Source organism: Chlamydotis macqueenii, chromosome Z, assembly GCF_036417535.1.
Source record: "Chlamydotis macqueenii isolate bChlMac1 chromosome Z, bChlMac1.mat, whole genome shotgun sequence".
In the NCBI taxonomy this organism is placed as follows: Eukaryota; Metazoa; Chordata; class Aves; order Otidiformes; family Otididae; genus Chlamydotis; species Chlamydotis macqueenii.
Genome location: NC_141593.1, coordinates 23,909,703 through 23,935,657, shown reverse-complemented (window position 1 = coordinate 23,935,657; position 25,955 = coordinate 23,909,703). Strand labels below are relative to the sequence as shown.

The following is a 25,955-nucleotide window of genomic DNA, read 5'->3' as shown; positions in this document are numbered from 1 at the left end:
AAAATGTTAGTGTTATGTTCAAATAGGTAGAGGATGTAATGAAACATAAAAAAGAAGCAGTACCAAGGGATTTCTGAATTCCAGACCTGATAGTGGCATTAGACACTTTATCAAGGGACTTAATGTTTCTAAATTCTAAAAGAGATTATCTACATCCCAAAGGAAACATGGGTATTAGCATTTATGAGACTCACCACATGTGCAAACCCTGTACGCTTAATATTGAATACTGCAGTGGTGGATGGTTAACATTGAGATGCAGGTGGGCTAAGAGTCCAGGCAATGTATAACCACAGCCCAATCTTCCCGACAGCAAGAGCTACACCCCAGAAACTTCATATAGCTGACAGCCAAAAGAAAAACATCACTTATCTCTGATGTGAATGGCAGCAGAGTTGGCTGGAACAGCAGGGTCCCATGAGAGACTGGAGCTGAACTTTCCCCAAACTGCCAGACCAGCATGAAAAGCACTGTGTGAAGTGGTTGAGGGCCATGCACAGCTCCAGGGTCATATGTTGGCAACTCCTGCCTAGGAAACTTACAGGGGGTCATTGCAATTTATGATCTTCTTGTAATGAAAAGATGACAGAGTCCAGACGGTCAGCATGCATATGAATAATTTTGCAGACAAATGGAAATTCAGAGAAGCAAATTTTTTTCCCCATTCTTGACCATTCTTCTAGTCCAACTGTCAAGAGCTAGTCAGCTAACAAGAGCTCAGTCAGCTAACCATACTGGTCTCTTTTCTGCACATTTTTTACTCCGAGAGCGAATTCTGAGCCTTAGTCTGGCATAGACATGGAGTGTATTTACCCCATTCAAAACCCACACAGCACACTCATTCATGCATACCTACATCTGCTGCTGCTACTGAGTAAGTCCATTACCAGGGATTGTTTTTCCACCTTTTTCTTTCTTTTTTTTTTTTAATATTTCTAAATGAGCTAGATCAGCAGTAATAAAACTGGGGAAGAAATCACTTCTGGTCTGCAAAGTCTCAGGAATCATCTTTCACTTGGGCAAAATAAGTAATAAATGGGGCCTAAAGGAGCCTAGAGTGTCTATTCCTTAATCAAGATGAATCATTTTGGTATACATATATGGATATAACATACATTTATACATACACCCATTATAATGCAATTTTAATGCCCATGAATGATATATCAGTCCCAGAACTGAAATGGTTTCTCTATTGTAATACATCATATGTTCATTCTGCATATAGCAGATCTAGTCTCTTATATGCAATCACTTATTTTGGCAATTAATAGCACAATATATGAGGTAATGCCTTTTTTTCAAATGTCAAGAAGAGCAATGTAAAGTTTGATTAATTTTGCTCAAGGCAAATAAAAGTTTGGAGAAAAATCACAAGATGTTTTTACAAGTTCTCTGTCTTGGATGTCTGCCTCTATGAATAGAAATCTTCAAAATAAATTGACTACAATTAGTAGCCTACAATTTTATTATGCCTTTGAAGTTTTAGTTTATGGTTAAGTCTGGAATTTTAAACGCAGGTAAAAGTTTTTTTCTACCTAAATGAGCTCCACCCAACAACATATTTATTTTGAATACATCTTTCTAATTCAAATAAATTAAAATTCTTTTTGCAGAACAAGTGATGCTACATATGTAGTCTACAAAGCTTTGTGAAACTCACTAAATTGATTAATAAATTTAGTAAGTCAGATTAAAAATAATACAGTGTGTACTGACAGATTCTGATTAACAACTCTGAATTAAAGAGTACATTTCCTTTCACTATGTCATTTAGTCCTGATTCTCAAAATAAAATTGCCTTCTGTGGGATATAAAGTTTCAATACAGCTTCAAGACAGGCCATCTAGCAATGACTGTGTGGTCAGAAATATGTTTGCTTTAGCAGTTAAGGGAATTTAGACTTAAATCCAGTTGGTTTTTAATTCAGCTGAATCACCAAAACTTGATGAAATGCCATAAGGCTCTCTAAAAGAAAGCAGATCTTTCACAATGGAAGAGCTGACGTCACCCACACAGCTGCCAAACCATCAACAACTTGTTTTTTTTCTTTTTTTTAAAGACAAAGTCACAAAATGGGGCAAAATAATTTTGTATTTTTTTTCCTTCCAACACATGTAAATAATATTTTTGATTTATGCAACTTTTAAGTTATTTTATGCACTTTATTTGCACTTTCTTAACCTACACATTACAGATAAAATGATACTTTGTTTCAATATAATTTCAGCTTTCTGTTTTTAATTTTCCTATTTTACTACCAAACACTTTAAAATAGCAGAAAATGTGAATGTTTCAGACGCCAACCCGGAAGACAATAGATCTTTCATACCAATGATTCTCCAATAGATTACAAATCTACAATGAGACCCAGCAACTGAGACATACATCCATCCCTTTTGAAAATCATCAACAGGGAGATAAAGAAACAACCAGAAACACAAAAGTGATGGCTTTTATCAAGGAGAGAGAGGAGCAACCACCTCTCAGGAGCCTGGGTTCAGCTACATCTGCAGAGCTCACCAGACTGGTTTAGGTCAGCGAGATCCAACCAGAAGGTGCAGTTCTCCACTCCTTCCCCCTAGGGCTCTGGCTCCAGCAGCAGCCAGACAGCACTAAGAAGGTTCACTTTCTCTCTCCCTCTGCCTCCTCACTTCCAACCACACAGCCCTCCTCGCCCCCACCTTTAGCTGCCTCTGGCATCCCTCAGTTCATTCAATGAGCAGATTCAACCTGCCTGACAGAGGAAAACCAGGCTAGCAAGTTGGATCGGTCCAGGGAGGAGGTATCTGAGGAGTGCCAGAATGGATGCAACATAAGCCATCAGGAGTGCGCGGCTGGGTATGGGGAGGGGAGGAAGCAAAGCACATCCCTGGCAGAAATCTGCTTGATCACTTCATGACTTATCATGAAACTGAAGTCTCGGGGTTTAACTTCAGAGTTAAAGCTGTCTCCTGAAATTCCTTCTAGTCCCATCCTTTGTGCCAAAATGAGCACTTGGCTGTAATTTCAAGATATATCAGAAGGAAAAAAAAAAAGTTATTAAAATCTGAACCAATATCCCGACCTGGTTCACAGCCTGGCTCTGTGAGCGGTCTTGGTGACCCACAAGAGAGGGGAGCAGTGGTGAGGCGCTGCGGGAGGCAGGATTTCCTCTTTAGTAGCAGCACTGACCTACACTAGCTTAGATTCCATGAAACTGCTGCCTCAGGCTGAGGTTTGCTGGTGGCCTGAGCTGAACTAGCTGCTGAGTCCTGTGGCCAGTCCCTCCATCTGCCACCAATCACACATTCCCCACCACTCCCAGTCATACAGCTACAGAGCAAGTTGATTCAGCTGGCTGATGTGGTAGCAACCTTTCCTCCTTTCCCCTTACCACCCAGGACAGTCTGGAGGCTGATCTCTCAGAAGACTCATCTTGTTGCCATGTGACTTCCAGACCCAACTCAAGAGAAGAATGAAAGCATGGAAGAAAGGGAGAGGACAGGCCGGCCATCTTGGCAATAGCTCACAACCAGACTGGCTTTGCTACAAAGACCACAGCCCACTCCGCTCCCCATCCTAGTTTATGGAGATCCCACCCTAATTTTTCACTCCATCATGTCCTCTGTTACACCACCACAATTCTTGTAGGTCTGCATCACAAACCAGATCATTTCATTGAAGAGAAAAGATTGTTTTTAAGCCTGACCACTCCACTGGCCTGCCAGGCCAGAGGGAGTTTGGACGAAGTCTGTGGTCAGGGACAGGATTCCCTTTATTAGCACTGAAGATGGCAAATGAGGAATTACAGTCCAAAACACTGCAATATATTTCAGACTTCTGCAAAGGTTTATACTTGAATGAAGAAATTTTGCCCTCTGAGAGAGAAGACGATTACTTGAAAGGGTCAGTAAAATAAGACTTGTCAGCATTTTCTTGTAAAACAGAACTGCAGACAAACTACTTTACAGAGGTTTTTTCCCTTTCTTGCTGTTTAATATTAATAATAGGACAGAAGTACAGTACTTTGATACAAGACTATTGTAGGGTTATAGTATTTACCACTGGACATGAGCTTCTGAAAAAAATCTAAGTAGATGCTGATCAGTAGATTGATCAGATCTGCCTGAGTAACCCTGGCTCATGCCCTGAGGTTAGAAACCAGCACTGAGTCTTGAGAACTTGAAAAGCTGTGTGACGTTATCCCACAAGTGGTAAACGTGCAGGTCAAGGTCAGTTCTAACAAAACACAGCAGCAAAGATGCAGTTAGCTCTGTAATCAGGATAGTATTTCCTACCTTTAACTTAACATTCCGTTGAATACTTGGCTGTAGCAGTTGAGTTGGCACTACATTAATTAAGTTTTTTTTGCAAAGGCACTAAATTAATTATGTCTTTTGCACAAATTCTTCCCTGAAGAAATGCTTATTTTATTGCAAAAAAAAATCTGAACAGAACAAAGCTCAGTTTTCCTATTTGAGTCAAAAAACCCAATGAATTACATGAGACACCCCATCATTCATGCTACCAAAAATATATAGTATCAGTTTATTCAGACAGAGATAAAGATAAATGCATCCATCAAATAAAAATATTATGCTGAAATAATGTATATGTTACATGCAAAAGCACTCGAGTCCAGGAGCAGTGAACCTGCACTGAGTGTAAGTACAATAACTTAATGCCCTATGTGTGCACAACTACAACAGTACAGTGTCTTCCTTATTAATATTATTATCAGAACTTGCCTGATTATCTGCAACATTCTGGAAGTTTTTTGGTTATGTTTAACAGGATCTTGAGATTTCAGTTCCTCTTTGCTCTTCCACAGTACTCTGCAACCCAAAGACTTGGCTAATCTGTATCATTCAGTCATTATTTTACTTTCTAATTCAATTTTCACAAAAAATAATGTATTAGTATAACATGAATACTTCATCTGACACCAGATGATTTAGATGATGTGATTTTTTAAGTGGACTAGGACAATGGCAAGACAGGTGTAAAGAAGGCCAAAGACTACACAGGAGGTGAGAAAGAACTCAGCAAAACATACATACATATATTTCAGCACTGTAGGCAAAGAGTACTCTGATCTCAAGACAGTTAGGACAAGGAAAAAAATAAACAGTCAAGGAAAGACCAAGACTAATAGTGACACACAGTTTCTCATCTTGGTGATGGGAAGATTGTATGGACAGTTTATTTTAAGATGCTTTTTCTTTTTAAAACATGAAGAGAGCCATGAGTGCTGAAAATATGAAAGTACTTATATACTCCAAGCATTGCATCTCCCTAATATATCCATAGTAGAGACACCAATACCATTTATCTGGATCTTAATTCTAACCTTATTACTAGTTTGCACAAATGAAAAACAGATGCTAAGTAGGAATCAGCTGAGTTACATACATGCAGTTACTCAGATTGCTAAATAAAAAATTTAATCCCTATATGACACAGCATAATTTCACTAGCAGGGTCAAAACCAGAATCATAAATAATAGAATGACTCATCCTGCAAAGCACAAAACCATTCCAACTTTTAGTTAACTTATAAGAAATTGAGCACATTATGACAGTAGATGAAGTACAAAGAAAGCCGTATTTCTTGTCCCCAACAGTGGACTATAAATCAACATGCTCTGTTGCATTAGAAACATTACGTTAATTAAAAGAACAGTGATCTGAAGAACAGTTTAATGTATATTTCATCCTGTATAACAGTCATACATCTTGGCAAACCTATCAGAGATACAGTTACTTAGTCCCAAATGCTTTAAGAATCAGATCATAAAATCAAAACTAGGAAAAATGTAAGGTATGCTGATTTGGAGGTGAACTTTGCCTGTTCCTGATCAAAAGTGCTATTAAGGGAGAAAGTAAAACAAGTGGCACCAAGTAACTTGCCAAAATTATAGGCCTTTGCTGAAAAGAGACAGGGTGATGATTCATAAGGACATGAGGATGAAGAGTTATATTTTTGTTTTTAATGACTCCAGTTTTGAAAGGTATATAAAAACATTGTAAATTTACAGGCATTCCCCTGTTTGTGATGCTTAAGTCACATCTCATCCAGCATAAAAGCTGCACTTATAACAGCTTCTGCCCACCTGCCCTGCTCCCTGCCCACATCTCACGCAACACACATAAAAAGTAAGGACACGCTGTATGTAGCAAACAGTGAAGTATCATCAGAGTACGGCATCATGGAAATGATCCAGGGAAGTATTTCCTGAGCTTAGGCTCCAGAAAACCTCCTCTGCTCATCCCACTTCTATTTACACCAGGAATTTGTCTACGCAAACATCTCCACTGAGCTCAATCACAGCAGTTCCCACAAGGAAAAGATGGTCTCTGAAGTATGCCTGAAAATACCACACCAGGGCATAACACTGTACAGGAATGCTACGACTCACTGAGCATCCTTTGAAGGGAAATTGGAGTAGCCACACCTTAATTCTGTCAGTATGCAAGAATTATCTGCAGGCAGTGCTGTCCAGCCAGTACTAGGCACAATGCTTCTTCTGAGAAAAGCGTCACAAAACCAGATGTGCATTGTAAAAGGCCACCTTACCACTTTTCATCCAGTTACTACAGCACAACATGTATCTGTCTTGCAGGCAACAGATCACTGTCACCACCGCACAACTTTTGCTCTGCCTGCATTTATTTCTTTATTTAATGAAATACAGAAATGCTATAAAAACACTGGAAAGGACCTGTTCCAATGTTACGCATGAAAAAAATCTCTGCTTGAGAAGTCTGTACTCCTTAGCAAAATAATAATTTTGTTGAATCATAAAACAGACAGTGCTTAAAGAGCTATAGAACTGGCAAACTTAAGCTCCAATTCATGTGATTATGGCATTAAAGATCCAACGTATGTGATTATGGAATGAAAGTGATCACAAGGCTTGGAACTTCTCAGCTTCTCACGAACTCAAGTTTTCCATCTGCACAGTCATATATATCAAGACGTGGTAGGGTGAGCAGTTCATTGGGAACTACCTGCCAGCCTGGAGCACTGAAGATAGGGTTTGGTAGGGTTTTTTGTTAGCGTGCCTCCCTGTGCATCTCAGGCACATGGCTGCTCCTCAACATTTCCATGTTTGAAAGTACTTTATTCATTACTCAGTAGTGCTTCAGAGCTCTCTGAAAAAGGAAGCATGCGTTGGTCATGATTCAGTAAGTACTTACAGTACTTGGGGGATGACGTCTCCGTATTTTAAAGAAATTTACTTAAAAGCAGAAGGCATCCTACTCTTTTTTTTGTTTCACCTGGCAGGAAATACTTCACTGAAGGAAAACAAGGAGCATTCAGAAGATAAACTGTATGTTTAATAAGTCTTGAACAATCAGTAGCGTACTTACATGGGAAGTCATCCACAAACATGGGGTCTATGTTATGCAGCAGTTCCACTCTGGGTGAAGGTCTTCCTTCACTAGGAAAGATTTCAAAAGGAAATGTTAATTTCCTTCTACACCTTCTTAGGATTCTGCAAGTTTTATTTTAAGGCTTTTTGTCATCCTAAGACAGAATGAGCTCATAACATAAATTAATTGCTATCAACTTTAATTTGAATGCTCTTTTCCAGCCCAGTAGCAACAGCTTTTGCCCCTGTCAGTCTTCCCTGAGCTCACTGGTGTTTACTGGGATTACTTATAAGTTTATAGAGTACAGAACTGGCCCTAACAAAGCAGGGTTTTACAGTAATCAACTTTAAAAACAAAATTTTGCAGTGTAAGCTGGCATGACACTTGCTATGCTCTCTGTATACCTGAATGAGACTCATCATCTAGAGTGCTGAAAGCGTTTTGGCTAGTTGTCTCAAAAAAGACTAGAGGCATTGGCTACCTCTCAAAAAAAACCACCTTTGATTTGTAATTGAGATCACAAGGATTATTTAGATACTCTGAATCTTCTTGGGGGAAAAAAAAAAGATCATCCCTCTTTTTCTAGCCGTTGACTACATAGTGATGGTGTGGAATAAGCCTCCAAACTTACCCATAAATTTTCTGAGTTAAGTAAATCCCAGTCCTAAAAAACTAAGTAAAAGAAATGTACTTACAAAGGGCAACATGAGTAAGAAGACATAATTAGAAGAACCATGGCTACATTATGACACAACAATATTTTATTATTTGACAGTGAACCTAAACACATCTTTTCAGAAACTTCCAATTAACTTATATGTTTTTTTTTTCTTAAGGAGCTTCATTGTATGACTCAAAAATTCAACCAGGACCCCTAAACCACTTGACATTAAGAATAAAAAAAAATAAGGTAATATAAAACTTAGTGGAAACATCAAAAATGGCTGTTATTTTAATATATAAAGTATATAATTAATGTAAAATTTTCAATAACAACTAATTAAAATAACTACTGTTCTATTCCATTTCTAAAAGGCATTTCTAGATGCTACACATTTCGAATAAGTACAAAATTAACAAGGAGCATCAGATGAAAGATTAAATGATTCAATGCTGGGTTGGTTGGGGCTTTGAGCAACCTGGTCTAGTGGAAGGTGTTCCAGCCCAGGGGAGGAGAGTTGGAACTAGATGATCTTTAAGGTCCCTTCCAACTCAAACCACTCTATGATTCTATGTATTCAGATAACAGAGTCTTGCAATTAATACAGAGGAAGTACAATAATTAATCTACAGTGTTATTAATTCAGTGTATTAAAAACCACCACAAAAAATGTTTTTCCCAAAATGTGTGTGAAAGGTTAACTCCCCCACCGACACCACACTCTAGTATCATAGAATCATTTAAGTTGGAAAGGACCCTTAAGATCATAAAGCCCAATGGTTAACCTAATGCTGTCAAGTCCACCACTAAATCACGTCCCTAAGTGCCACATCTCCTCACAAGACTTGTGCTCTTGACCCTCCACCAGCTTTGTTGCTCTTCTTCAGACACGCTCCAGCACCTCAATGTCTTTCTTATGAGAGGCCCAAAACTGCACACAGTATTTGAGACGTGGCCTCACCAGTGCCAAGTACAGGGGGATGATTAGTTCCCTACTCCTACTGATCACACTATTTCTGATACAAGCCAGGATGCTATTGGCCTTCTTGGCCACCTGGGCACACTGCCAGCTCATATTCAGCTGGCTGTCGACCAACACTCCCAGGTCCTTTTCCACAAAGCAATTTTCCAGCCACTCTTCCCCAAGTCTGTAGCATCGCATGGGGTTGTTGTGACACAACTGCAGGATTCAGCACTCAGCCTTGTAGAACCTCATACAATTGGCCTTCGCCCATTTTTCGAGCCTGTCCAGATCCCTCTGTAGAGCCAGATCAACAATCCCACCCAAGCTGCTGTCATCTGCAAACTTACTGAGGGTGCACTTGATCCTCTCATCCAGATCATTGATAAAAATATTAAACAGAACTGGCCCCAATACTGAGCCCTGGGGAACACCACCTGTGACTGGCCGCCAACTGGATTTAACTCCATTCACCACAACTCTTGGGGCCCAGCCACCCAGCCAGTTTTTTTACCTGATCATCTGGTTGTCCTCTATATACAGTGGTCACACTCTTAACTGAAGAGTGCTTAGCCTTGTTTAATCAATTTTTATCTTTGATTGAATAGACTCTTACTGTCTCTAAACACTGTTTACAGCAGTGGTCAAGTATGCCTTTCGCCATCTGTTCATAGGTAACAGTAACATGAACCAGTTAGTACAACTTAAAGTAGGATGCAAATTCATAGCATGTGAATGACTCTGCAATAACTGCTTGGGAAGATAATTCTCATTTTGCTGCTTCTGAGCTGTATCTACATTTTTCAGTACCCTTTTAAAGCCTTTATAGCCAGAGAAAAGACGATAGCATTGTACATTGAAGAAAGTGACTGACTGATAGCAAAAGACATCAGGAAGACAGAAGAAATGTCCTGGGGACAACAAATAGAGAATTTACACTTGTAGCAGAGTTTCCTTTCCCTGTGCCTAAACTCTGTCCTCCTTCCAATCTATGAAGTTCCATGCTGACCTCAGTCCCCTCAAAAGCCACAGCCTCAACAATAGATCCACCTTGACAGATGTCCTGCCAAGGATATTTTGCATTAGGAATATATTCTAGCCAGTAGAGCTAGAATAAAAAAGCAGTAAGATTCTCTAGGGAATCCTGCCTTTGTATTTTAGTAGCTTCCAGTGTAACCATATCTTACAGCGCTCTGATTTTAGAATATTTATTTTTAGACTCCAATCTTCTAATATATGGCTCCTCTCCCTAAAATTAAGGAACTTTTAATTTTGTCTAGTTATTACTCTACCATGTCTAACTGATTATTTAATTAAGCAGTTAAAAGGCATTGTTCTCAAAAAAAAATCCTCTATTTAAGAACATCTTGATGGAAACATACAGGCTAACCTCAGAGTTGGTATGAGAATCAGATAGTTTATGCTGAGAGTGTTGCTCAATCTTCTACTTTGCCAAGCTTTTAAAACATAAGTATCTTACTCCTTTGTGAACATGAAGAAACATCTACATGCGATCTTTCACTTTTGTTGCTGCTGTTGTTAAATAGGCAGAAGATGTCCTTGGGAAGGAATCCAAGGTTTTTCAGGGTAAATATGTTTATCTTGCACAAAAGCATCCTCAGTGTCACTCAGCAAAAGCTGAGCCTTTATAACCTTGCCATATATTGTTTTTCTCTGTGTCATTATCTGTACATACTTTCCTAAAATAATTGTATTTCAGATATGCTGTAAATAAACTTTATTCTCAGCTTTAGATTGCCTTTTCTTCAGCATCAATTTATACCAAACAATGATTTTTTTTCAAAGTGTTTAATTCCTAAAATGAATGCAACCATTTGGTACACAAGAATTTAAGTTGATCTTCCTTCATTTACTCCATCCAATCAATTCTGATATTTCCAACATTACAAAAATATAAACCAGAATACTTTCCCTGCAAAAGGTATGAGTAAAACTTGAAAGTCCAGACTTGCTAACAAGCTTTGAAGAAATATCAGCTATTTTAACTGACTTCTATCCTGAATCTCTCAGTGCCTATCATACTCCTTCATGTGCTCTCCCATTTGGTTTTCCATTTTCCTGTAAATGCAAAATAAAACACTTTTTCTGAGCACAGACATACTAGATATTCAGTACCAAAAACCAAAATATATCAAAACAATGTATCAACCACAGCAAATTTCTACATAAGGAAAATTATTTTGGCTAATGTCTTGATTTCAATAGAGTAGCAAGCATCTGGAGAACAGATGTTTCTTAGAAATGCAAGTGCCTTTTGAGATAACTTGCTGGAAAACATGTAGTACAGTTTAGATTCCTTCACTAGTTGCATTTTAGTATTGTTTTCTATTCATTGTTCTTGGTATTCTCAGTTACTCTTTTTGTAAAATATATTAGTGATATTATCGGTGTATTTTCTGATATAATTTCTAATATGTACATGATTTTAGAGGTTCAATGTTACTCATGGTAATCTAAGGCATTAGAAAAGTGCAGTCTGCTGTGACTTACGTACAAGGTTTATACCTGAGATTGGAATGGTCTGATGGATATCCAAAAATGCGCTGGTACGATGATACTATCCTAAGTTATTTTCAAAAAGAAGGTACAGACATTAAAGGAAAAGTTAAATCTAACTCCAAAGGCACTTGGAGGAAAAGAAAGTTTAGGAAATACAGTTTTAAAGATATGCAGCTATAAACTTCTGCATGCAAAAGTGGTTTTGGTGGTCTATTATATTTTCCTGTAGAAAACTGTAGCTTAAAGGCCAAGAATGGAGAAAGATCTGCGTATGGAGACAACAGCATGAACATACAGCATGGGAAGGGCTCTCATAATGGCCGGTGTTAATGGCACTCAGATTAGTAGGTCAGCAAGACCCCAACACATCTAGACAATTTTCACAGGACAGGGACATCCGGAGTTAAACCAGTGATAGCACCTAGTGACACACAGAGGTGGGACAGGACAGAGAAGCAGCACCAAAAGGGTACCAAAAGGCATAACCAGAACCTGTGCATGGTTACCAACCTAAGAAGAACACAAAAGATCCTAGAAGGACTTCATAGCTGGAGTCCCTGGACCTCTGCACCATCATAACTGATCCTGGGCCGAACATATGGTCACAAGCATCGCGGTGCCAGATGCATGGCTTGAAAACCCCTGCCCTGGTGACCGGCTGGCTGGGCAGACTTCTTAGACACACATCTTTCGGTGAGTGAGAGTATCAGACTGTGAGAGCGCAAGTAAAACCTGCTTGATTTCAATTATAAATCACATTCCTCTTCTGTTGGGTCTCTCACTGATACAGTGTTACAACAATATTTCCTACACTACTAGGTCAGCAGATAAATTTGGGAAGAGCAGACAGGCCTTTCAGTTCCAAGTCCCTGTCAAAGAGCTTTTAAGTAGCATGCAAATTTTTTACCTAAGAAGTTCAAACAATGAGAAAAATAACATTGTAATTCCTCAATTGCGTGTATTGTATGAAAGAAATGTGATAACTAGCTAAAAAGAAGGCCAAAGAAGATATTTTTGTCCACAAGAAACATGTGCTCCTAAACTCTCTTTTCATCCATTTGCTCCTAAATGTTAACTTTCTTCTGGTTCTTCAAGTCAAAATTAAGTAAAGGAGGCATAAAATGAACACTTGTATACACATGTGGACTTCAGCACTTTTATTGACTCCAATAACTTAGTATTAATTAGTGTCATGTTAATGCAATTCCTAATTTGGACTACCAATCATGTTAAAATCATGACAAAGTTAATTTTGGTTTAGGATTTCAGAGTTTATATTAGGCTTTCAAAATCTAAATCTAATTTCCATAGTATTTATATAATGTTAAGAACACATCCTTCAAAAACTGACCATTTATAGACTCAGATCAGACAGACACTGGAATGGATCCAATATTTTTGTGACTTCTGAGAGTATCTATCTGCATGGTCTCATACATTCTTTTGAACATCTAAATCAAGGTTCCAAATTTATAACCTGTTCCCCTCTGATTACACACATATGAAACAGTAGGCTTAGGATTAAAGTCCACAAAAAAAAAAAAAAAAAAAAAATCACAAGAGGCACATGCAGCTACTTGTATTAAACTGGGCTGAAAAAATACAGATACAATGCAAGGATTGGCTATTAATTTACTTTTTTCAAATGAGGTAGAATCTTAGCAAAATTTAATTTCACTCATGATGAGCAACATATTTGAACTTTCCATTAGATGTCACTGAAAGGGCACTGTGCCTTCATTGTTTGCTATCCAATATTCAAGTGACATTTTGAGTTATGATCCTGAAATCTAATACACTTATTTCTCCTGATTACATGGGAAAATCGTGTGAAATTTGACATTTCAGTTGCAAGGTCTGCCAAAAAGCAGCCTAACAATTCATAAAACCCAATATTTTCCCCCCATCCTGGCAGAGGCTCTCTGGTTGGCACTACTGAAAATACTGGAGGTCACCAATTCATTTGTAAATGAAAATTACATTCAGTCCCTTCACAAAGAGATAAGATTCAAGTGCCAGGAGCATGTAGGGGATGCACAGCTGTACCTATCTTTTCCCATGTATAATTTTCCTGCTGAATTAATATGATCTGAGAAGATCAGTCCATGAGAAAGAATACCTGGTTGAAACTGCACCTGAATTAGGCAGGAATTCTGCTGGTAGCTGGAAGAAAAGCCTGTGGTTAAGAAGATATTGCTGATGTTAAATTTTCCCACAGTAACATCGGCATGTAAAACATTTTACTGTCTCTGGCTGGATAGGAGCCTCCATTCCTTCCCAGTAGTTAACAGTTCCTGGCCTGAATTATGCAAATCCTTATCTTCTTCCACTTGGAAGAGAGCCATACAGTACACCTGGGCACAAGGCCATGAGCTCTCTGCAAATTCTGGCTGGTACAGAAAACTACCCCATAGCTCCTCAGAAACAGAGGCAGCACTAAGAAATAAATCAGGCGTAGCAATTTCAAAACAGATAATCCTACTAAAGGTACAAATAAAACAATTCTGAACTCAAGATATGGGGGGGGGTTGTTTTGTTTTGGGAGTTTGAGTTTGTTCTTTTGGTTTGGTTTTGGTTTGGTTTTTTTTTACTCCAAGGTCTATGTAGGGCTAACCAGAGATGGGTAGATGGGTTCAGCTCTACTTGCTCTAACTCTCAATTTCTTGTCAGAATCCCTAACCCAAACACTCCTCCTACTTGTTTAGGAATGAACTCCTGTAATTTTCAGTCTAGGATATCAAGACACACAAAAAACAGATTTATTGTAATACACTACGTAGAAAATTGCAGAAAATTCAGCAGTTGCTACATAAATAGCTACATTTCTCCTGCAAGTTGAGGTGGGAACCCTGAGAAAGGGACAGAAGGTTATAACACACACAATATAATATTGTCTGACTGCTATAAAAACAGAACAAAGACTATTAGAAGAAACAAAACACTAATTCTCAGATGAATAGCCTGTAGGGAATAGAATTGCTAGTCCCTTTATCCTCCTTTTGCAGTATTAAACTTTCCATCCTAAATCATTCTTATGCGAAGTAAAACTGTATTCGAAGACCAACTAAAATAAATATAACTTCTAAGAACACAGACAAGAGGATTTAGCCTCATCAATGAATACATTACATGCAGCACAGACGAAGAAGAAACAAAGGAATTTAAATCAATATCACCATATAATTTTTGCAAAACTAAGGGCTGGCCACAGAAGTTTAAAATTCTGCAGATTCTCTGGTTTTAAAGACTTTACATCCCATTTTAGTAAAATAAAAGAATATTAGAATAAAAGAAAAGCTTTGAAACGTGAAGGATTGATTGCCTATAAATCTTGGCTGAAGATATCACAAAGGGGCAAGACCAGAGTTTCTTTTGATAGTTTGTTCCAGTGAAAAAATCACCTGTATTAGTTAATGCTGATTTCATTTATTCTTTTACATTCTATTCTACTTACTCTGCTGAGCCCAATGCACCAGTAATAAGCACATATTCAGATGTATTCTTTTCCAGAGGAAAGATGTATGACATTTAACTCATTTTTCTTTTAATGCACAGAAGACTCTCCATTATCTGAACTAATGGGGTTTGGGATACCCCAGTTAATTCAGACAGCATGAGAAGTGCACAGAGTCAGAGAAAGCCCAGTAAAAGTAATTAGCTTGGTCTCGGTGTCAACCTAACTGGAGCCAAGCCATCTAAGCATGTCTTCACTGTGCTCCTAGAGTGTTCCAGTTTGCTTACATCAGGCACAATATCACAACCTATCAAGAACCAAGTCAGGTCTACTCTTGTACTCAACCTCACAGGCTTTTTGAGACACTGGACAACATGATGCGGACCTATTTAAACAGCTACACTTTGAGCCAGCCTTACAGGTCCTGTACTGAGCTAACAAACCATCAAAGTGGAATCCATGCTCAGTGAGTTTAATGTCTGCGTAGATTTCCCACATGTCCAACTCCAGATGCATACTGCACAGACACAGAACTGGGCTCTGCAGAGAGCAGGACTGGGTCCATAAATTTAATAACTTGTACTTCACGCTGTGCAAAATCAGTTAATGTACTTTCGGATCACAGAGCATTCTTGAAAAAGTATACCATGTTTGTTTGTGTGTTGTTGTGTCCACATCAATAAATTCAACAAACCAATTTAAAGCTGTATGGAGGTTTTGCATCTGTGACCAGGACTAATTTGCAACTTGGATAATTCTTTCATGGACAGCAAATATAACTGCACTTATACCTTCCTTTTACTTAGGGAAAGGAACATATAATATTTCCAACCCCAGTTCAAGCTCTGTTCTCTGAGCTGATTAAATTCTTCTCATACCAGAATGCTGACTCAGTGATTTGACATGCAAGTTACCTGATAGTTTTCCAAACATCAAAGCCATCCAAAGGCTTAGTGCCATTGGTATGTCCTCCAGCAAGGTGCACCAGTGTTGGCAGCCAGTCAGAGATATGGATGAGTTCATTACTTTCTACACCTTTCTGTTTCAGTAAAGGACTTGCAACAAAGCCTACTCCTCTCACTCCTCCTTCCCAGAGGGTCCATTTTCTTCCTCTCAGCGGCCAGTTATTCCCACCTGCCAAAGTCTGTCCTCCATTATCTGGAAAACAAGTAATTAAAAGGAATTATTGGCAACAAAGAAACAGAACAACCCTTCCCACAACATTTATTCATCCATTTGAAAAAATATTTTCACAATATAGGTGAGTCATGCGAGTACTTGCACAGTGCTGTTAAGTGTTCATATAACAAGTCGCACGTTCAGAGCACATAACAAACATAAGTTAATTCTTATCAGAAGCTTACAATTTACTAGAATGAAAAGTTATTCCTAGGCAGAAATTATACCATACCACAAGCCAATGGTTTAGAAAGACTTCATTAAGAGCAACCTCTGACATTGATGCTAAATGTCATTAGCATCTAAAGCTTCCAGAATCAAAGACCTTAAAAATTTAGTGCCAAGTACTTTACAAACCCCAAGCAAGAAGAGTTGCTATCAATGCCATCAACAGTACTCAGAATACACTGTTTTCCATTCCAAAGCGGTATGGTATACTTAAAATTAAAAACTGTTAGTCCAGTGTCAGGACAATATCCATACTCCAAGTTTAGAACCATTTTTTTCCTAGATTTTCAGACAAACACATTGACTTGTAAGGTTACACAAAACAGACAGTTTCTTAGGCAGAAGGAGAAAGTCCTAACAAAATGAGCTGAAACTAGTTAAAATAGTTGAAGTGATTTGTAAATACATATACTGAATTTATTGTGTTTGGTGAGAAGAACATATAAGATGGTTACAGGAAAAGTGGAATCATGACTACAGTAACTCTGAAACGTCTACATGAAACTCATGTAACTCTTAACTCTTTCTGACCAAGCTTCCACACTTAGAACAAAATACAGATTCCTGAAGTTAACAGAATTAATGATTCCTGGAAGTTACTTTTAGTACTACTGTAAAATTGTTGTTGTTCAAACCTATTGTTTGAACCTCTCCCAGCTCCTCTTGGAAGAGTCACTGATGGCAATTCTTTTAAGTATAACTTTTCCATATTTTAATGAGGTTACAATTATTTCAAATAGTTGATGAACTGACATTCAGTGTAATTAAACGTGTTTATATTGTATTTTCTGATTAAAAACCAGGAATTTGAGGGAAGAAGCAAGAAGTACATGTCCAGCACCTTACAGAAGAAGACTTTACTGTACCACACCACAACAAAATTACTCCCTTCTGTTTCATTAATTAGGGATGAATGTAAACCTTCACTGTGAACATCTTCCTGCTGTACACAGAAGACTCCTTTTGTTCTACTAAGGAATAAACTAGTGCATGTCTCTAGTGAAGACTATAAAAGGTGGAAGTCTAAGCTAAATGAAGCACTTGGAAAAAAGCCAGCATGATTTGAAAAGTGTGAAGTGTTCTGTGGCCCAACTAGCTTCCCGTAGGGCTACTTATGTGTTCAGCACTCTTGGGTTAAAAATCAATAAATGTAGATGCTTATTGTCTTCAACATGAAATGCAGGCAACCAAATGCTAGCTACCAATATTTCTCACAAAACAATGTTGAGCGCTGAGATCTGAGAATATAAGCAGCTGACAGTTACAAAAAAAAAAAAAAAAAAAAAAAAATCCGTTTCAACAAGTCCTTCTACTCTTAGTGCAAACAGGAATTCCTGTCAGGGATACTCACGGGGCAGAGCTTTCTGTAGCTTTTAACCTTTAGTGGCCTTAGAATAAAAGACATCTTATCTACACTAAATCAGAGCACAGTCTGGACATACAGTGCGATCAAATCTTTATTATGTTGAATATCTTCTTCATATCACAGGCTACTTACTGTCCATATCAGTTTAATATTAGCACATGAGATTTTTTTTTTTTGTCCTTAACATTAGCAACAAAGTAGCAAGGAAATTACAGAAATCCTTTCTGAAGAAATTATAGACTCTCTTTTTGAAGAATACAGAGAGAAAAGTGTGCATTTCCTGAGTCACAGTCAAATCTTTATTATTATTACTTTTTCTTTACTTTCTGTAGTTGTGTTGAAGACATTCATGTTGTGTCATTTTCATTATACCATAAATTCCCTGAGACAAGGAGTCTATCTAACATTTATCCTGTGAAAACTTGTGTATGATATCAGCATTCAGACATAGTACTCTAAGTTTAAAAAAGGGGGAGAAAAAAAAATATTGGTTTGATAACTTATCTGATATGTAAATTAAAAAACCTGATATGTGAAACAAGCTTCCTCCCACTCATTTTGACTTGTCATTTTCACATTACTAGAATATCACTACTTCCTTCTCTTTCATGTTCAAGAGACACTTTCTGCTTAAATTCTTGACGGAATTATCAAGAAAGTGTTGAAGGAGGGAAAAGGATGGTTTCTGTTTTGATTACTGAAGCTTTCTTTCCAGGCAGGCAGAACAGAGCTGATGTGTCACTGGCAGTTTATACATTAATTTTTCAATGTTACAGATAATTACTTCTGTACGGCCTTCAAATATCAACAATTTATTAAAGAGGAGCAAGTTACATAATAATGAAAGATCATAATGGAGTCTGTATTGCCCAAATATAACGATAATCACTAAATAACAAAGGTAGAGGGAGGTAATAAACAAGAAGCCATTGCTTACATGAGGTACAGACGCGGCACAAAGAAAGGTATGAACAACTGCTACAGGACTCTAATGGGAGTTCTAGTCAGTCTTACCTACAAGGTTATGTCTAGACAACAGGAGACAAAATGGGTACCTGCTCTGTGTGTGTTCAGATACCCTTGCCCTAAGATACAGCTGTGGATGTATGCAATTGATGCTAAAAGCTTGCATGGGTTCAGAAAGCCACTGGAGGAGGCAAAGATGAAAAAATAACTGATAGTTCTTACAGGAAAAGTCATCATCTCTGTCTCAGGAATTTCTTCAGGCAGAAACTGCTGAAGATTTGAAAGTTTTCACTAAATTTTTTGTGAAAGGCACAAACAATGAGTCCCAGTACTCCTTCCCAGACACATACTACCAGGCATTGCTGAAGCAAGGGGATGCTTGGCTAGTTCACCTGTGGAAGTACAGCCATGTTCTCCCAAAGAAGTTATTCCTTACTAACTCCTCATGCTATTTTAGCAGAGTATCTCAATTATGGAACAAACTCCAAAGTCCATGCCGAAGCTCCTGTTAGTTTAAAACACACACTTAATACCCACTTAGGTAAGAGACAAATAGCATCACTGTTGCTTCATGTTCTACACTGCCTGCATATCCAATTCTAAATCTATTTCAAAACAATATTTCCTGAATGATTTATCATCCATTTCTGCAACTGTTTCTCTCCATGACTCATCCTAATACCTAATCTTAGCAGACAGTCTCCAGAGCAAAGCTTTTGAAATCAAGGTACCTACAGCTAGAAGCTCTGATTTATAACATTTTTTATTATTAAAGCTTCAATCTTGCTACTTCAGCTGAAAACACAAGCCTCCCCTAAGTATGATACTTAAATTATCTCTTTCCTGGAGACAAACATCAAATATGACTTTCATTAAAAATAATAGCAAAATAGTCTGGAAAACATAGTGAGCATATTTTTCCTATCTGTAAGGATCATTTTTATAATTACATCTATATAATTTAGACTTCAGTAGTACCCACAACATATTATGTGCATTAGAAAAATCATAAAACAAACCAGTTCTTGTCCCTAAAGACAGGATGAAAGGGGACTGAATAAGGCTATAGTTAGAAATTATGGTACTTGGCACAAGCATTACCTAGCTCATTTATTCAGTTTTGTTTGTTTTCTTAAATGGAAGCATCATACATTTTTAAAGAGCTTTGTTGTCTGCTTGATTTTGCTTGCTTTGATAGGTGTTTAGCTACCTTTATTCTCTCACAGTATTTTTATCACTCTCGTCATTCTTTGTTATTTTAAGGAGTGGGTTATCGAGATGCTTTTTTTTCCCCGTTCTAATGGAAGTAGTAATTGCATTATAAACACCAATGACATGCTGCACTGATTGGGGAAGAGATGTTATTCCTGCTATGGAAGAGAAAGCAAAAATCCTAAAGAGAAAAGAAAGCATATTGACAGTTGCAAGCATTGAAGAGAAAGCCTGCAACAGTTAGATCTGAGGGAACCACACAGTCACAGACAGAATAGTTTCTTAAGGGCAATAAATATTTCTGAGGGTCAGGAATTGGTCAAAAGAGTCCCTAGGTACAAAAGCCAGGCTCATCTCTAATATCACCATTCTCTGCCAGTTTACATGACTCATGTTAGTAGCATAGTTCTCTTAATTTTGTGTTGACCTTTAGTATCCAAGGAGAAGGAATTTGATAGGTTCTGAAAGTATCTTTAAAAAAAAAAAAACAAAATAACTGCCATACTGAATAATTTCACTGGAACTGATACTAACAAAATTAGTAGGTCTAAACCCCCTCAACACCAATGCAGTGCTTCCAAACCCAAGACACCACCACATTTTATGTTAGTTTCTCCGTATGAATTTATCTGTGGGACATGCATTCTGATAAAATAGATTGATATAAAGCTCTCCAGATGAAATAACTTTTGTCTTCAAAACAGGCATGCACAGTACCCTAACTCCTTCAGCATTTTTCGAAGTATTAGCAAAGTTGATCCTCATGCATTACTATAACAAAAAAAAAAATTTTGGAAGTGCGAACTTCTGTCTTCTGTTTCAATTAAAACATCTGAAAAAAAAAAATTGTATTTTTCTACTAGCTCTAGCAACTATCCAAGTAGGCCTTAATGGAAAAAATATTTCTTATAGAACTATTTCTGCATTCTTTCACTCTCATACACCTATTTACATCTAATCACTTCCTCATCCATCTTAAAGTCCATACAATGTTATTCACATTAAGATACTTTAATGGACTGAGTTGAAACAAGAAAAATCCATAGTACCTCCCTCCCAAAAGATTTTGGGTGAAAACAGGACGCATTTCCCACACAGAAAACCAGAGAATACAGTCTGTTTTAAAAAAAATTTTGTACAACAGAAGGTGACTGTCTTTCAAACGACAGTGGGTTTTTTGTTAAAGGTAACGAAGAGGAAGGATGTTCTTTTAAAGTTTATTTAATTTAATAAAAACCTTTCAGCATAAGCAAAATAAAAGGAAAGTAAAGCTTGTGCATCTTGAATATGCCTTTAAAAATGAAGGCCAATGTTTTCTTCTCACAAAGATCTGCTTTTGCAATTAATATTCATTGTCATACACATGAGAAGGAGTTTAACTTGTTAAATCTATAATCTGTAAACTGTCAAAGATGTTTTGCAGGAGTTCTTAAAGGAATCAATAAACAAAATGAAACAGAGAGGTCCTTCTGTTTCTCCCAAACACTTCTCTGAAGAGTTGCCAGCTGCCAAACATTTTGATAAGGGCAGTATATACATGCAGTGATGTGGGATGTATGTAACTAGTAAACAGTTTAATGACTAAAACCTCTTTGAAGAGCAGTTGGACAATAAAACACAGCAATAAAACAATCCTGAGAGCACTGACTAATGAAGCATGTGTGGATTCAAGTCTTCAGACGAACTCACTTTGTTACTGAATTACCCTGGAACTAAAGCAACAGTCTGCTCCATACTATGAAGATAACCTACACTGGCAATAGATACTCACAACTGTGGGAAAAGCTTCATTTGGGAAATACACCTGAGCAGACAATAGAAAACCAAAAAAGGCAAAAGTGTTGACTTAAGAATGAATCCTGACAAATGACCTTCCCAGGATCATAAATACCTCTCACCTGTGCGCATTCCTTGCTAAGACAAGTCCACAGTGGTTACTGAACTTAGGGGCAATACTAATAGCATTAACAGATTTGTCAAAACTTCATGCATCAGAGCTCACTCCTCTGACAAATTCAGTTTAAATTGATTAGCGGGCTCGAAAGTTATTGTCGGGAGAAGAAATTAAATGGAAACAAGTCCTGTAATACTGTATAAAGCCAGTTTTCTAAAAAAGTAAGCTTAATCTCCTCCAGCTGCATGCACAAAAATCATTATTGCCCATGTAGTGGAATGAAAAACTTATTTTAAAAGCTATAAAGAGACCTTTGTGTTTTACTTTTCGGATGGTGGGAAAAACACTATAAGAAGAGTTTCCAAAGAACACTTAAGTACAGTATGACCAACATGCTAACTTGCTTCACCATGTGGACAAGTGGCCCAAGTGACTTCCATTCTGCAATTTCTACTGCCTGTACACACTATCTTAGCAGCTTCTGCTCATGATGTTGCCTCATATTAATGCTCTAGAATAGAAGTACTGTTTTCTCTGCAAATAGGCCAGAAACTGGACTTCACTTTAAAGATTTCCTTCACTGTTTTTTCACCAAAACAGTAGGACTCATGGGTAAATTAAAAATTGTAAATAACACATAAAATAATTTTGCTATTTTTTGTATATTATTCAAAAGCAACAGTGTGCCTCATATAGCTACTTAATTTCTTCTAATAGACTAGATCTTGTTTCAGTTCTACTACAGCAAAGTAACTTTTTTTCTCTTTTAAACAGAGCATTCTTTGTCTCATTTGTGAACACCAAGGTTGCTGCATTCTTCTTAAGACCAAAATTGAGCTACACTCTGTGGTCCCATTGATGTTCCTGGCAAACTGTTCTGGACAAGCTCTAGAATTTCTCCACAGGTTCATCCAGGACTGTATTTGGTGCTTTTACTAAGCAGTTTCAAGTCCAGTATTTCTTTTCAGTCTTTGTATTTTCTTAGTCCAAATAAGGAGCTACTCATAAGTCTCCTTAGGAAAAAAAAAAAATCATCACCCTTGCTCATTACATTTAGTGTGCAAATTGTTTTAGACAGTGAAAATACTTCATAAAGTATTCAGGGTTTACATAAACTGTCCTTAGGTTCTATTTATTCTAAACCTTTCATTCTCATTCTCCAGAGAGTTTGAAGTTTCTGATATGTATTATACAACCTTGATTACAACGGTAGAACTATAATCCTAAGTATGTCTCCTAGTAATCCTAATTATCACAGTAAGTTTAACAACTGCTTTTGGCATGTACAGAACACGAGTGATCCAAGAATATGGAAAATCTCTACAACAATAACTCTGGAAAATATAGCAGTAACTAATTATTTCCTGTAAGAAAAATAACTGTCTTAACAGAAAATTAAAAAAAAACAAAACTCTTTCAGCACAACAATCCAATTTGAGGAATAAGTAACAAAAGACTAAAACTGCTTGCTATAACAAAAAAAAAAAAAAAAACAACAACAAAAACCCCAATATGTAGAATATTTTAGGATAAAGAGGTTAATAAATTTAAATACAAAACTGCTCTTGGACAGCTAGGTTCATTTTTAAAAATAGCCATCAAAAAGTTTAACAGATTGGCAGGTATATAACTTATACATCCACAGAGCAAGAAATAACCAACCAACATTTAAAGGAAGTATTCAATTAGGAATCAGTAAAGAAAAAAAAAAGAGAGAGAGAAAAATCAAGTGTTGTGAGCCAGGAAAGTCTTTGACTATGCAACTACTTTTTTATCCTGCTCAGAACACAACACAAAGAAAGCATTTGAAGTAATAAGTCTGCAAGGGCAAAGTAACAAGAAAAATTAACTTTAAGCATCTAGGCTTACATAAATACAATTGGATATCACAACTTAATTCACTAATCTTTTATCGTGTACTGGCACTTAATAACTTTAACCAACCATTACAGTCTGTAAAGTTCTAGCCTAAAATTTCTGGCTCCTGACTACAAACACCTAGGTCTCCTTTTTTTTTTTTTTTTCCTGAAAACAGTTACAAAATATTTGCCAAGTACTCTTACTGTACCTACAGTACTGTTCAAATCCAACATTTGAATGCCCCAGCTTTTTTTTTCCTGTTTTCCACCTGTGCTTACGCTCCTACATTTTTGAATTTACTATTTTTTTCTGAAGTTGCAAGAGAAAACTCCCATACCCTGTAATTTATTTTCATGGGCCCCTGCAGTAAGCTGATCTAGCACACATCTGTCTGATATGTAAACCATGCCAAGCTCTGTTTGAAAGGCTTGTCTAAAGCCACACAGTATTTTAAAAGTGAGTACATACCAGAAAAAAAACCAACCAACAACTCTGATTTATTTTATAAAGCACATTTGGGCATTTCAATATGTTATCAAATTAAAGCATGTTCAAAATAATGTGAAAAAGGAACCTTTTAAGCGCCTGCTACTCCTGAAACTGAAGGCTGTCGACATATTAAAGCCATCAGCTGCACGTAACCTAGCATGAAATATGCGCACAAAATGTTTGAAGGGGAGATACGGTCAATAATAATTCCTAGTACTTGTTCCAGTTTCTTGCTTCTGATGAACAGATTAATTGCTTTGTGAAGATGAGAGTGGAAGTGTGGTGATTTCTCTGTGTAAAAAGGAACAACGGTATCTCTCTCATATACTCCCCCTTTCCATTTAAAATAAATAAGTGCTGTAAATATAACACGTTTCGTTCCCAAGTGCACCCCTCCTCTCTCCATATCAAGCAGAAGAGACATGCCCATATGGTAGACAGACACTCAATAAAAGGAAGACTGGACAGGACTGACAAATGACCACAAATATGCTGGGAAGTACTGAATTTCAAGCATTAAATTTTCTAAGTGCAGAGGCTGTCCAATAGCTGGCAACATCTAGGTGTCTGTATTCAGTAAAAGCATTCGGAAGTTTGTTTTCAATACATACGGGTTTCTTCCTCTGCTTCTGGAAGCAGCGTGACTCTCTTAGAACAAACCTAGTGCTATTATCCCAACAACGCTATGGATCTAATTAGGAGGCATATTTATAGCAGCTTTTGCAGGAAAAGGAAAAAAAAAGCAGGAAGTCAGGCCACTGTTACTGTGCTTACGGGCACCCTGTCTAAGCAGCGACCAGCCAAAACTAACGCATCCATACTTCCAGATGTATGGAAAATACCTGACCTCAGGCCTGCTGCTTTTGTACTTTAAGCTGCAGCTGTAAGGTAAGAAAAGAGGATCCAGCTCCAATACGTGAGGACAGCAGCCAGCAGAAGACTATTACATCTGCTGCTGACCGCAGCGGTGCACAAGAAAAGATGTCCCTGACTCCAGAGGCAGCAGAAGCATTAAGGTGTGCACAGCCTGCAGGGATGGCTGCCAGCCTTAGAGGATCTTTATTTCACTTTTCTCCAGTTGTGTCTTTTGAGGGGGAGGGAAGAAATGACTACTTTGACCTAACGCTTTTTTTTTTATTCCTTTAAAATGAAAAAAAACCAAACCAAAAAAAAAAAAAACACTTCCAGGGCTATGAAGCTGCCAAAACTTAGAATTACATGCAAACAGCAGAGACAAATGATCTAATACACAGGAATTAAAGCCTCAGAGTTGTGCCTAGAACCCACATTTTCCATCCTAATATCCTCTACCCCCTCTTCCTTGGTGTTTACTGGAGGGGGGACGGCTCCAACTGCTTTCTGTCACTTCTCTAGCACACAATAAACAGAGCAATCTGGAGCTAATTTAAGCAAGTGGTTTAGCACATCAGGATACAGCTGGGAAAGGTTTCGGGAGGAAGAAGAGGGCTGTGCATGGTCCCGCTGAGCCTGCGCACAGGAAGGTGGTGCAGATCAACACCTTCCAACACCACCACCTGCAGCCAGGGAAAACTGCTCTGTGTCAAAACTCTCCAACCAGTCTAGGAACAGCAGAAACCTCAACGCAGGGAATTAAGAAATTTGCTTTTAACAGCAGGAGTGGCAGGGCTACCACTCAGTGTCAGGAACATTTCCGCTCATCCTGGCTCATCCAGCAGGAGCCCAACTCATCCTGTGTGTCTACGACTTTTATATTTCATCTGCTATGAGCCAGATGTATTTTTTTTCTTCTTAATATTAAGTTTAGGCACATGCATTGGCTTTACA

At 37.7% G+C, this 25,955-nt stretch overlaps 1 protein-coding gene across 1 annotated transcript in view; it reads right to left on the bottom strand.

The window, feature by feature from the left end:
* The window catches only part of ARSB (arylsulfatase B), a 66,515-nt gene that overhangs the window by 18,129 nt on the left and 22,431 nt on the right, over window positions 1–25,955 (bottom strand). The window contains exons 5-6 of the mRNA XM_086770561.1: window positions 15,870–16,113; window positions 7,357–7,427 (exon numbers count right to left, since the gene is read on the bottom strand). Of these exons, the coding sequence (XP_086626687.1) occupies window positions 7,357–7,427; window positions 15,870–16,113 (315 nt within the window). The remainder of the gene's footprint in view (window positions 1–7,356; window positions 7,428–15,869; window positions 16,114–25,955) is intronic.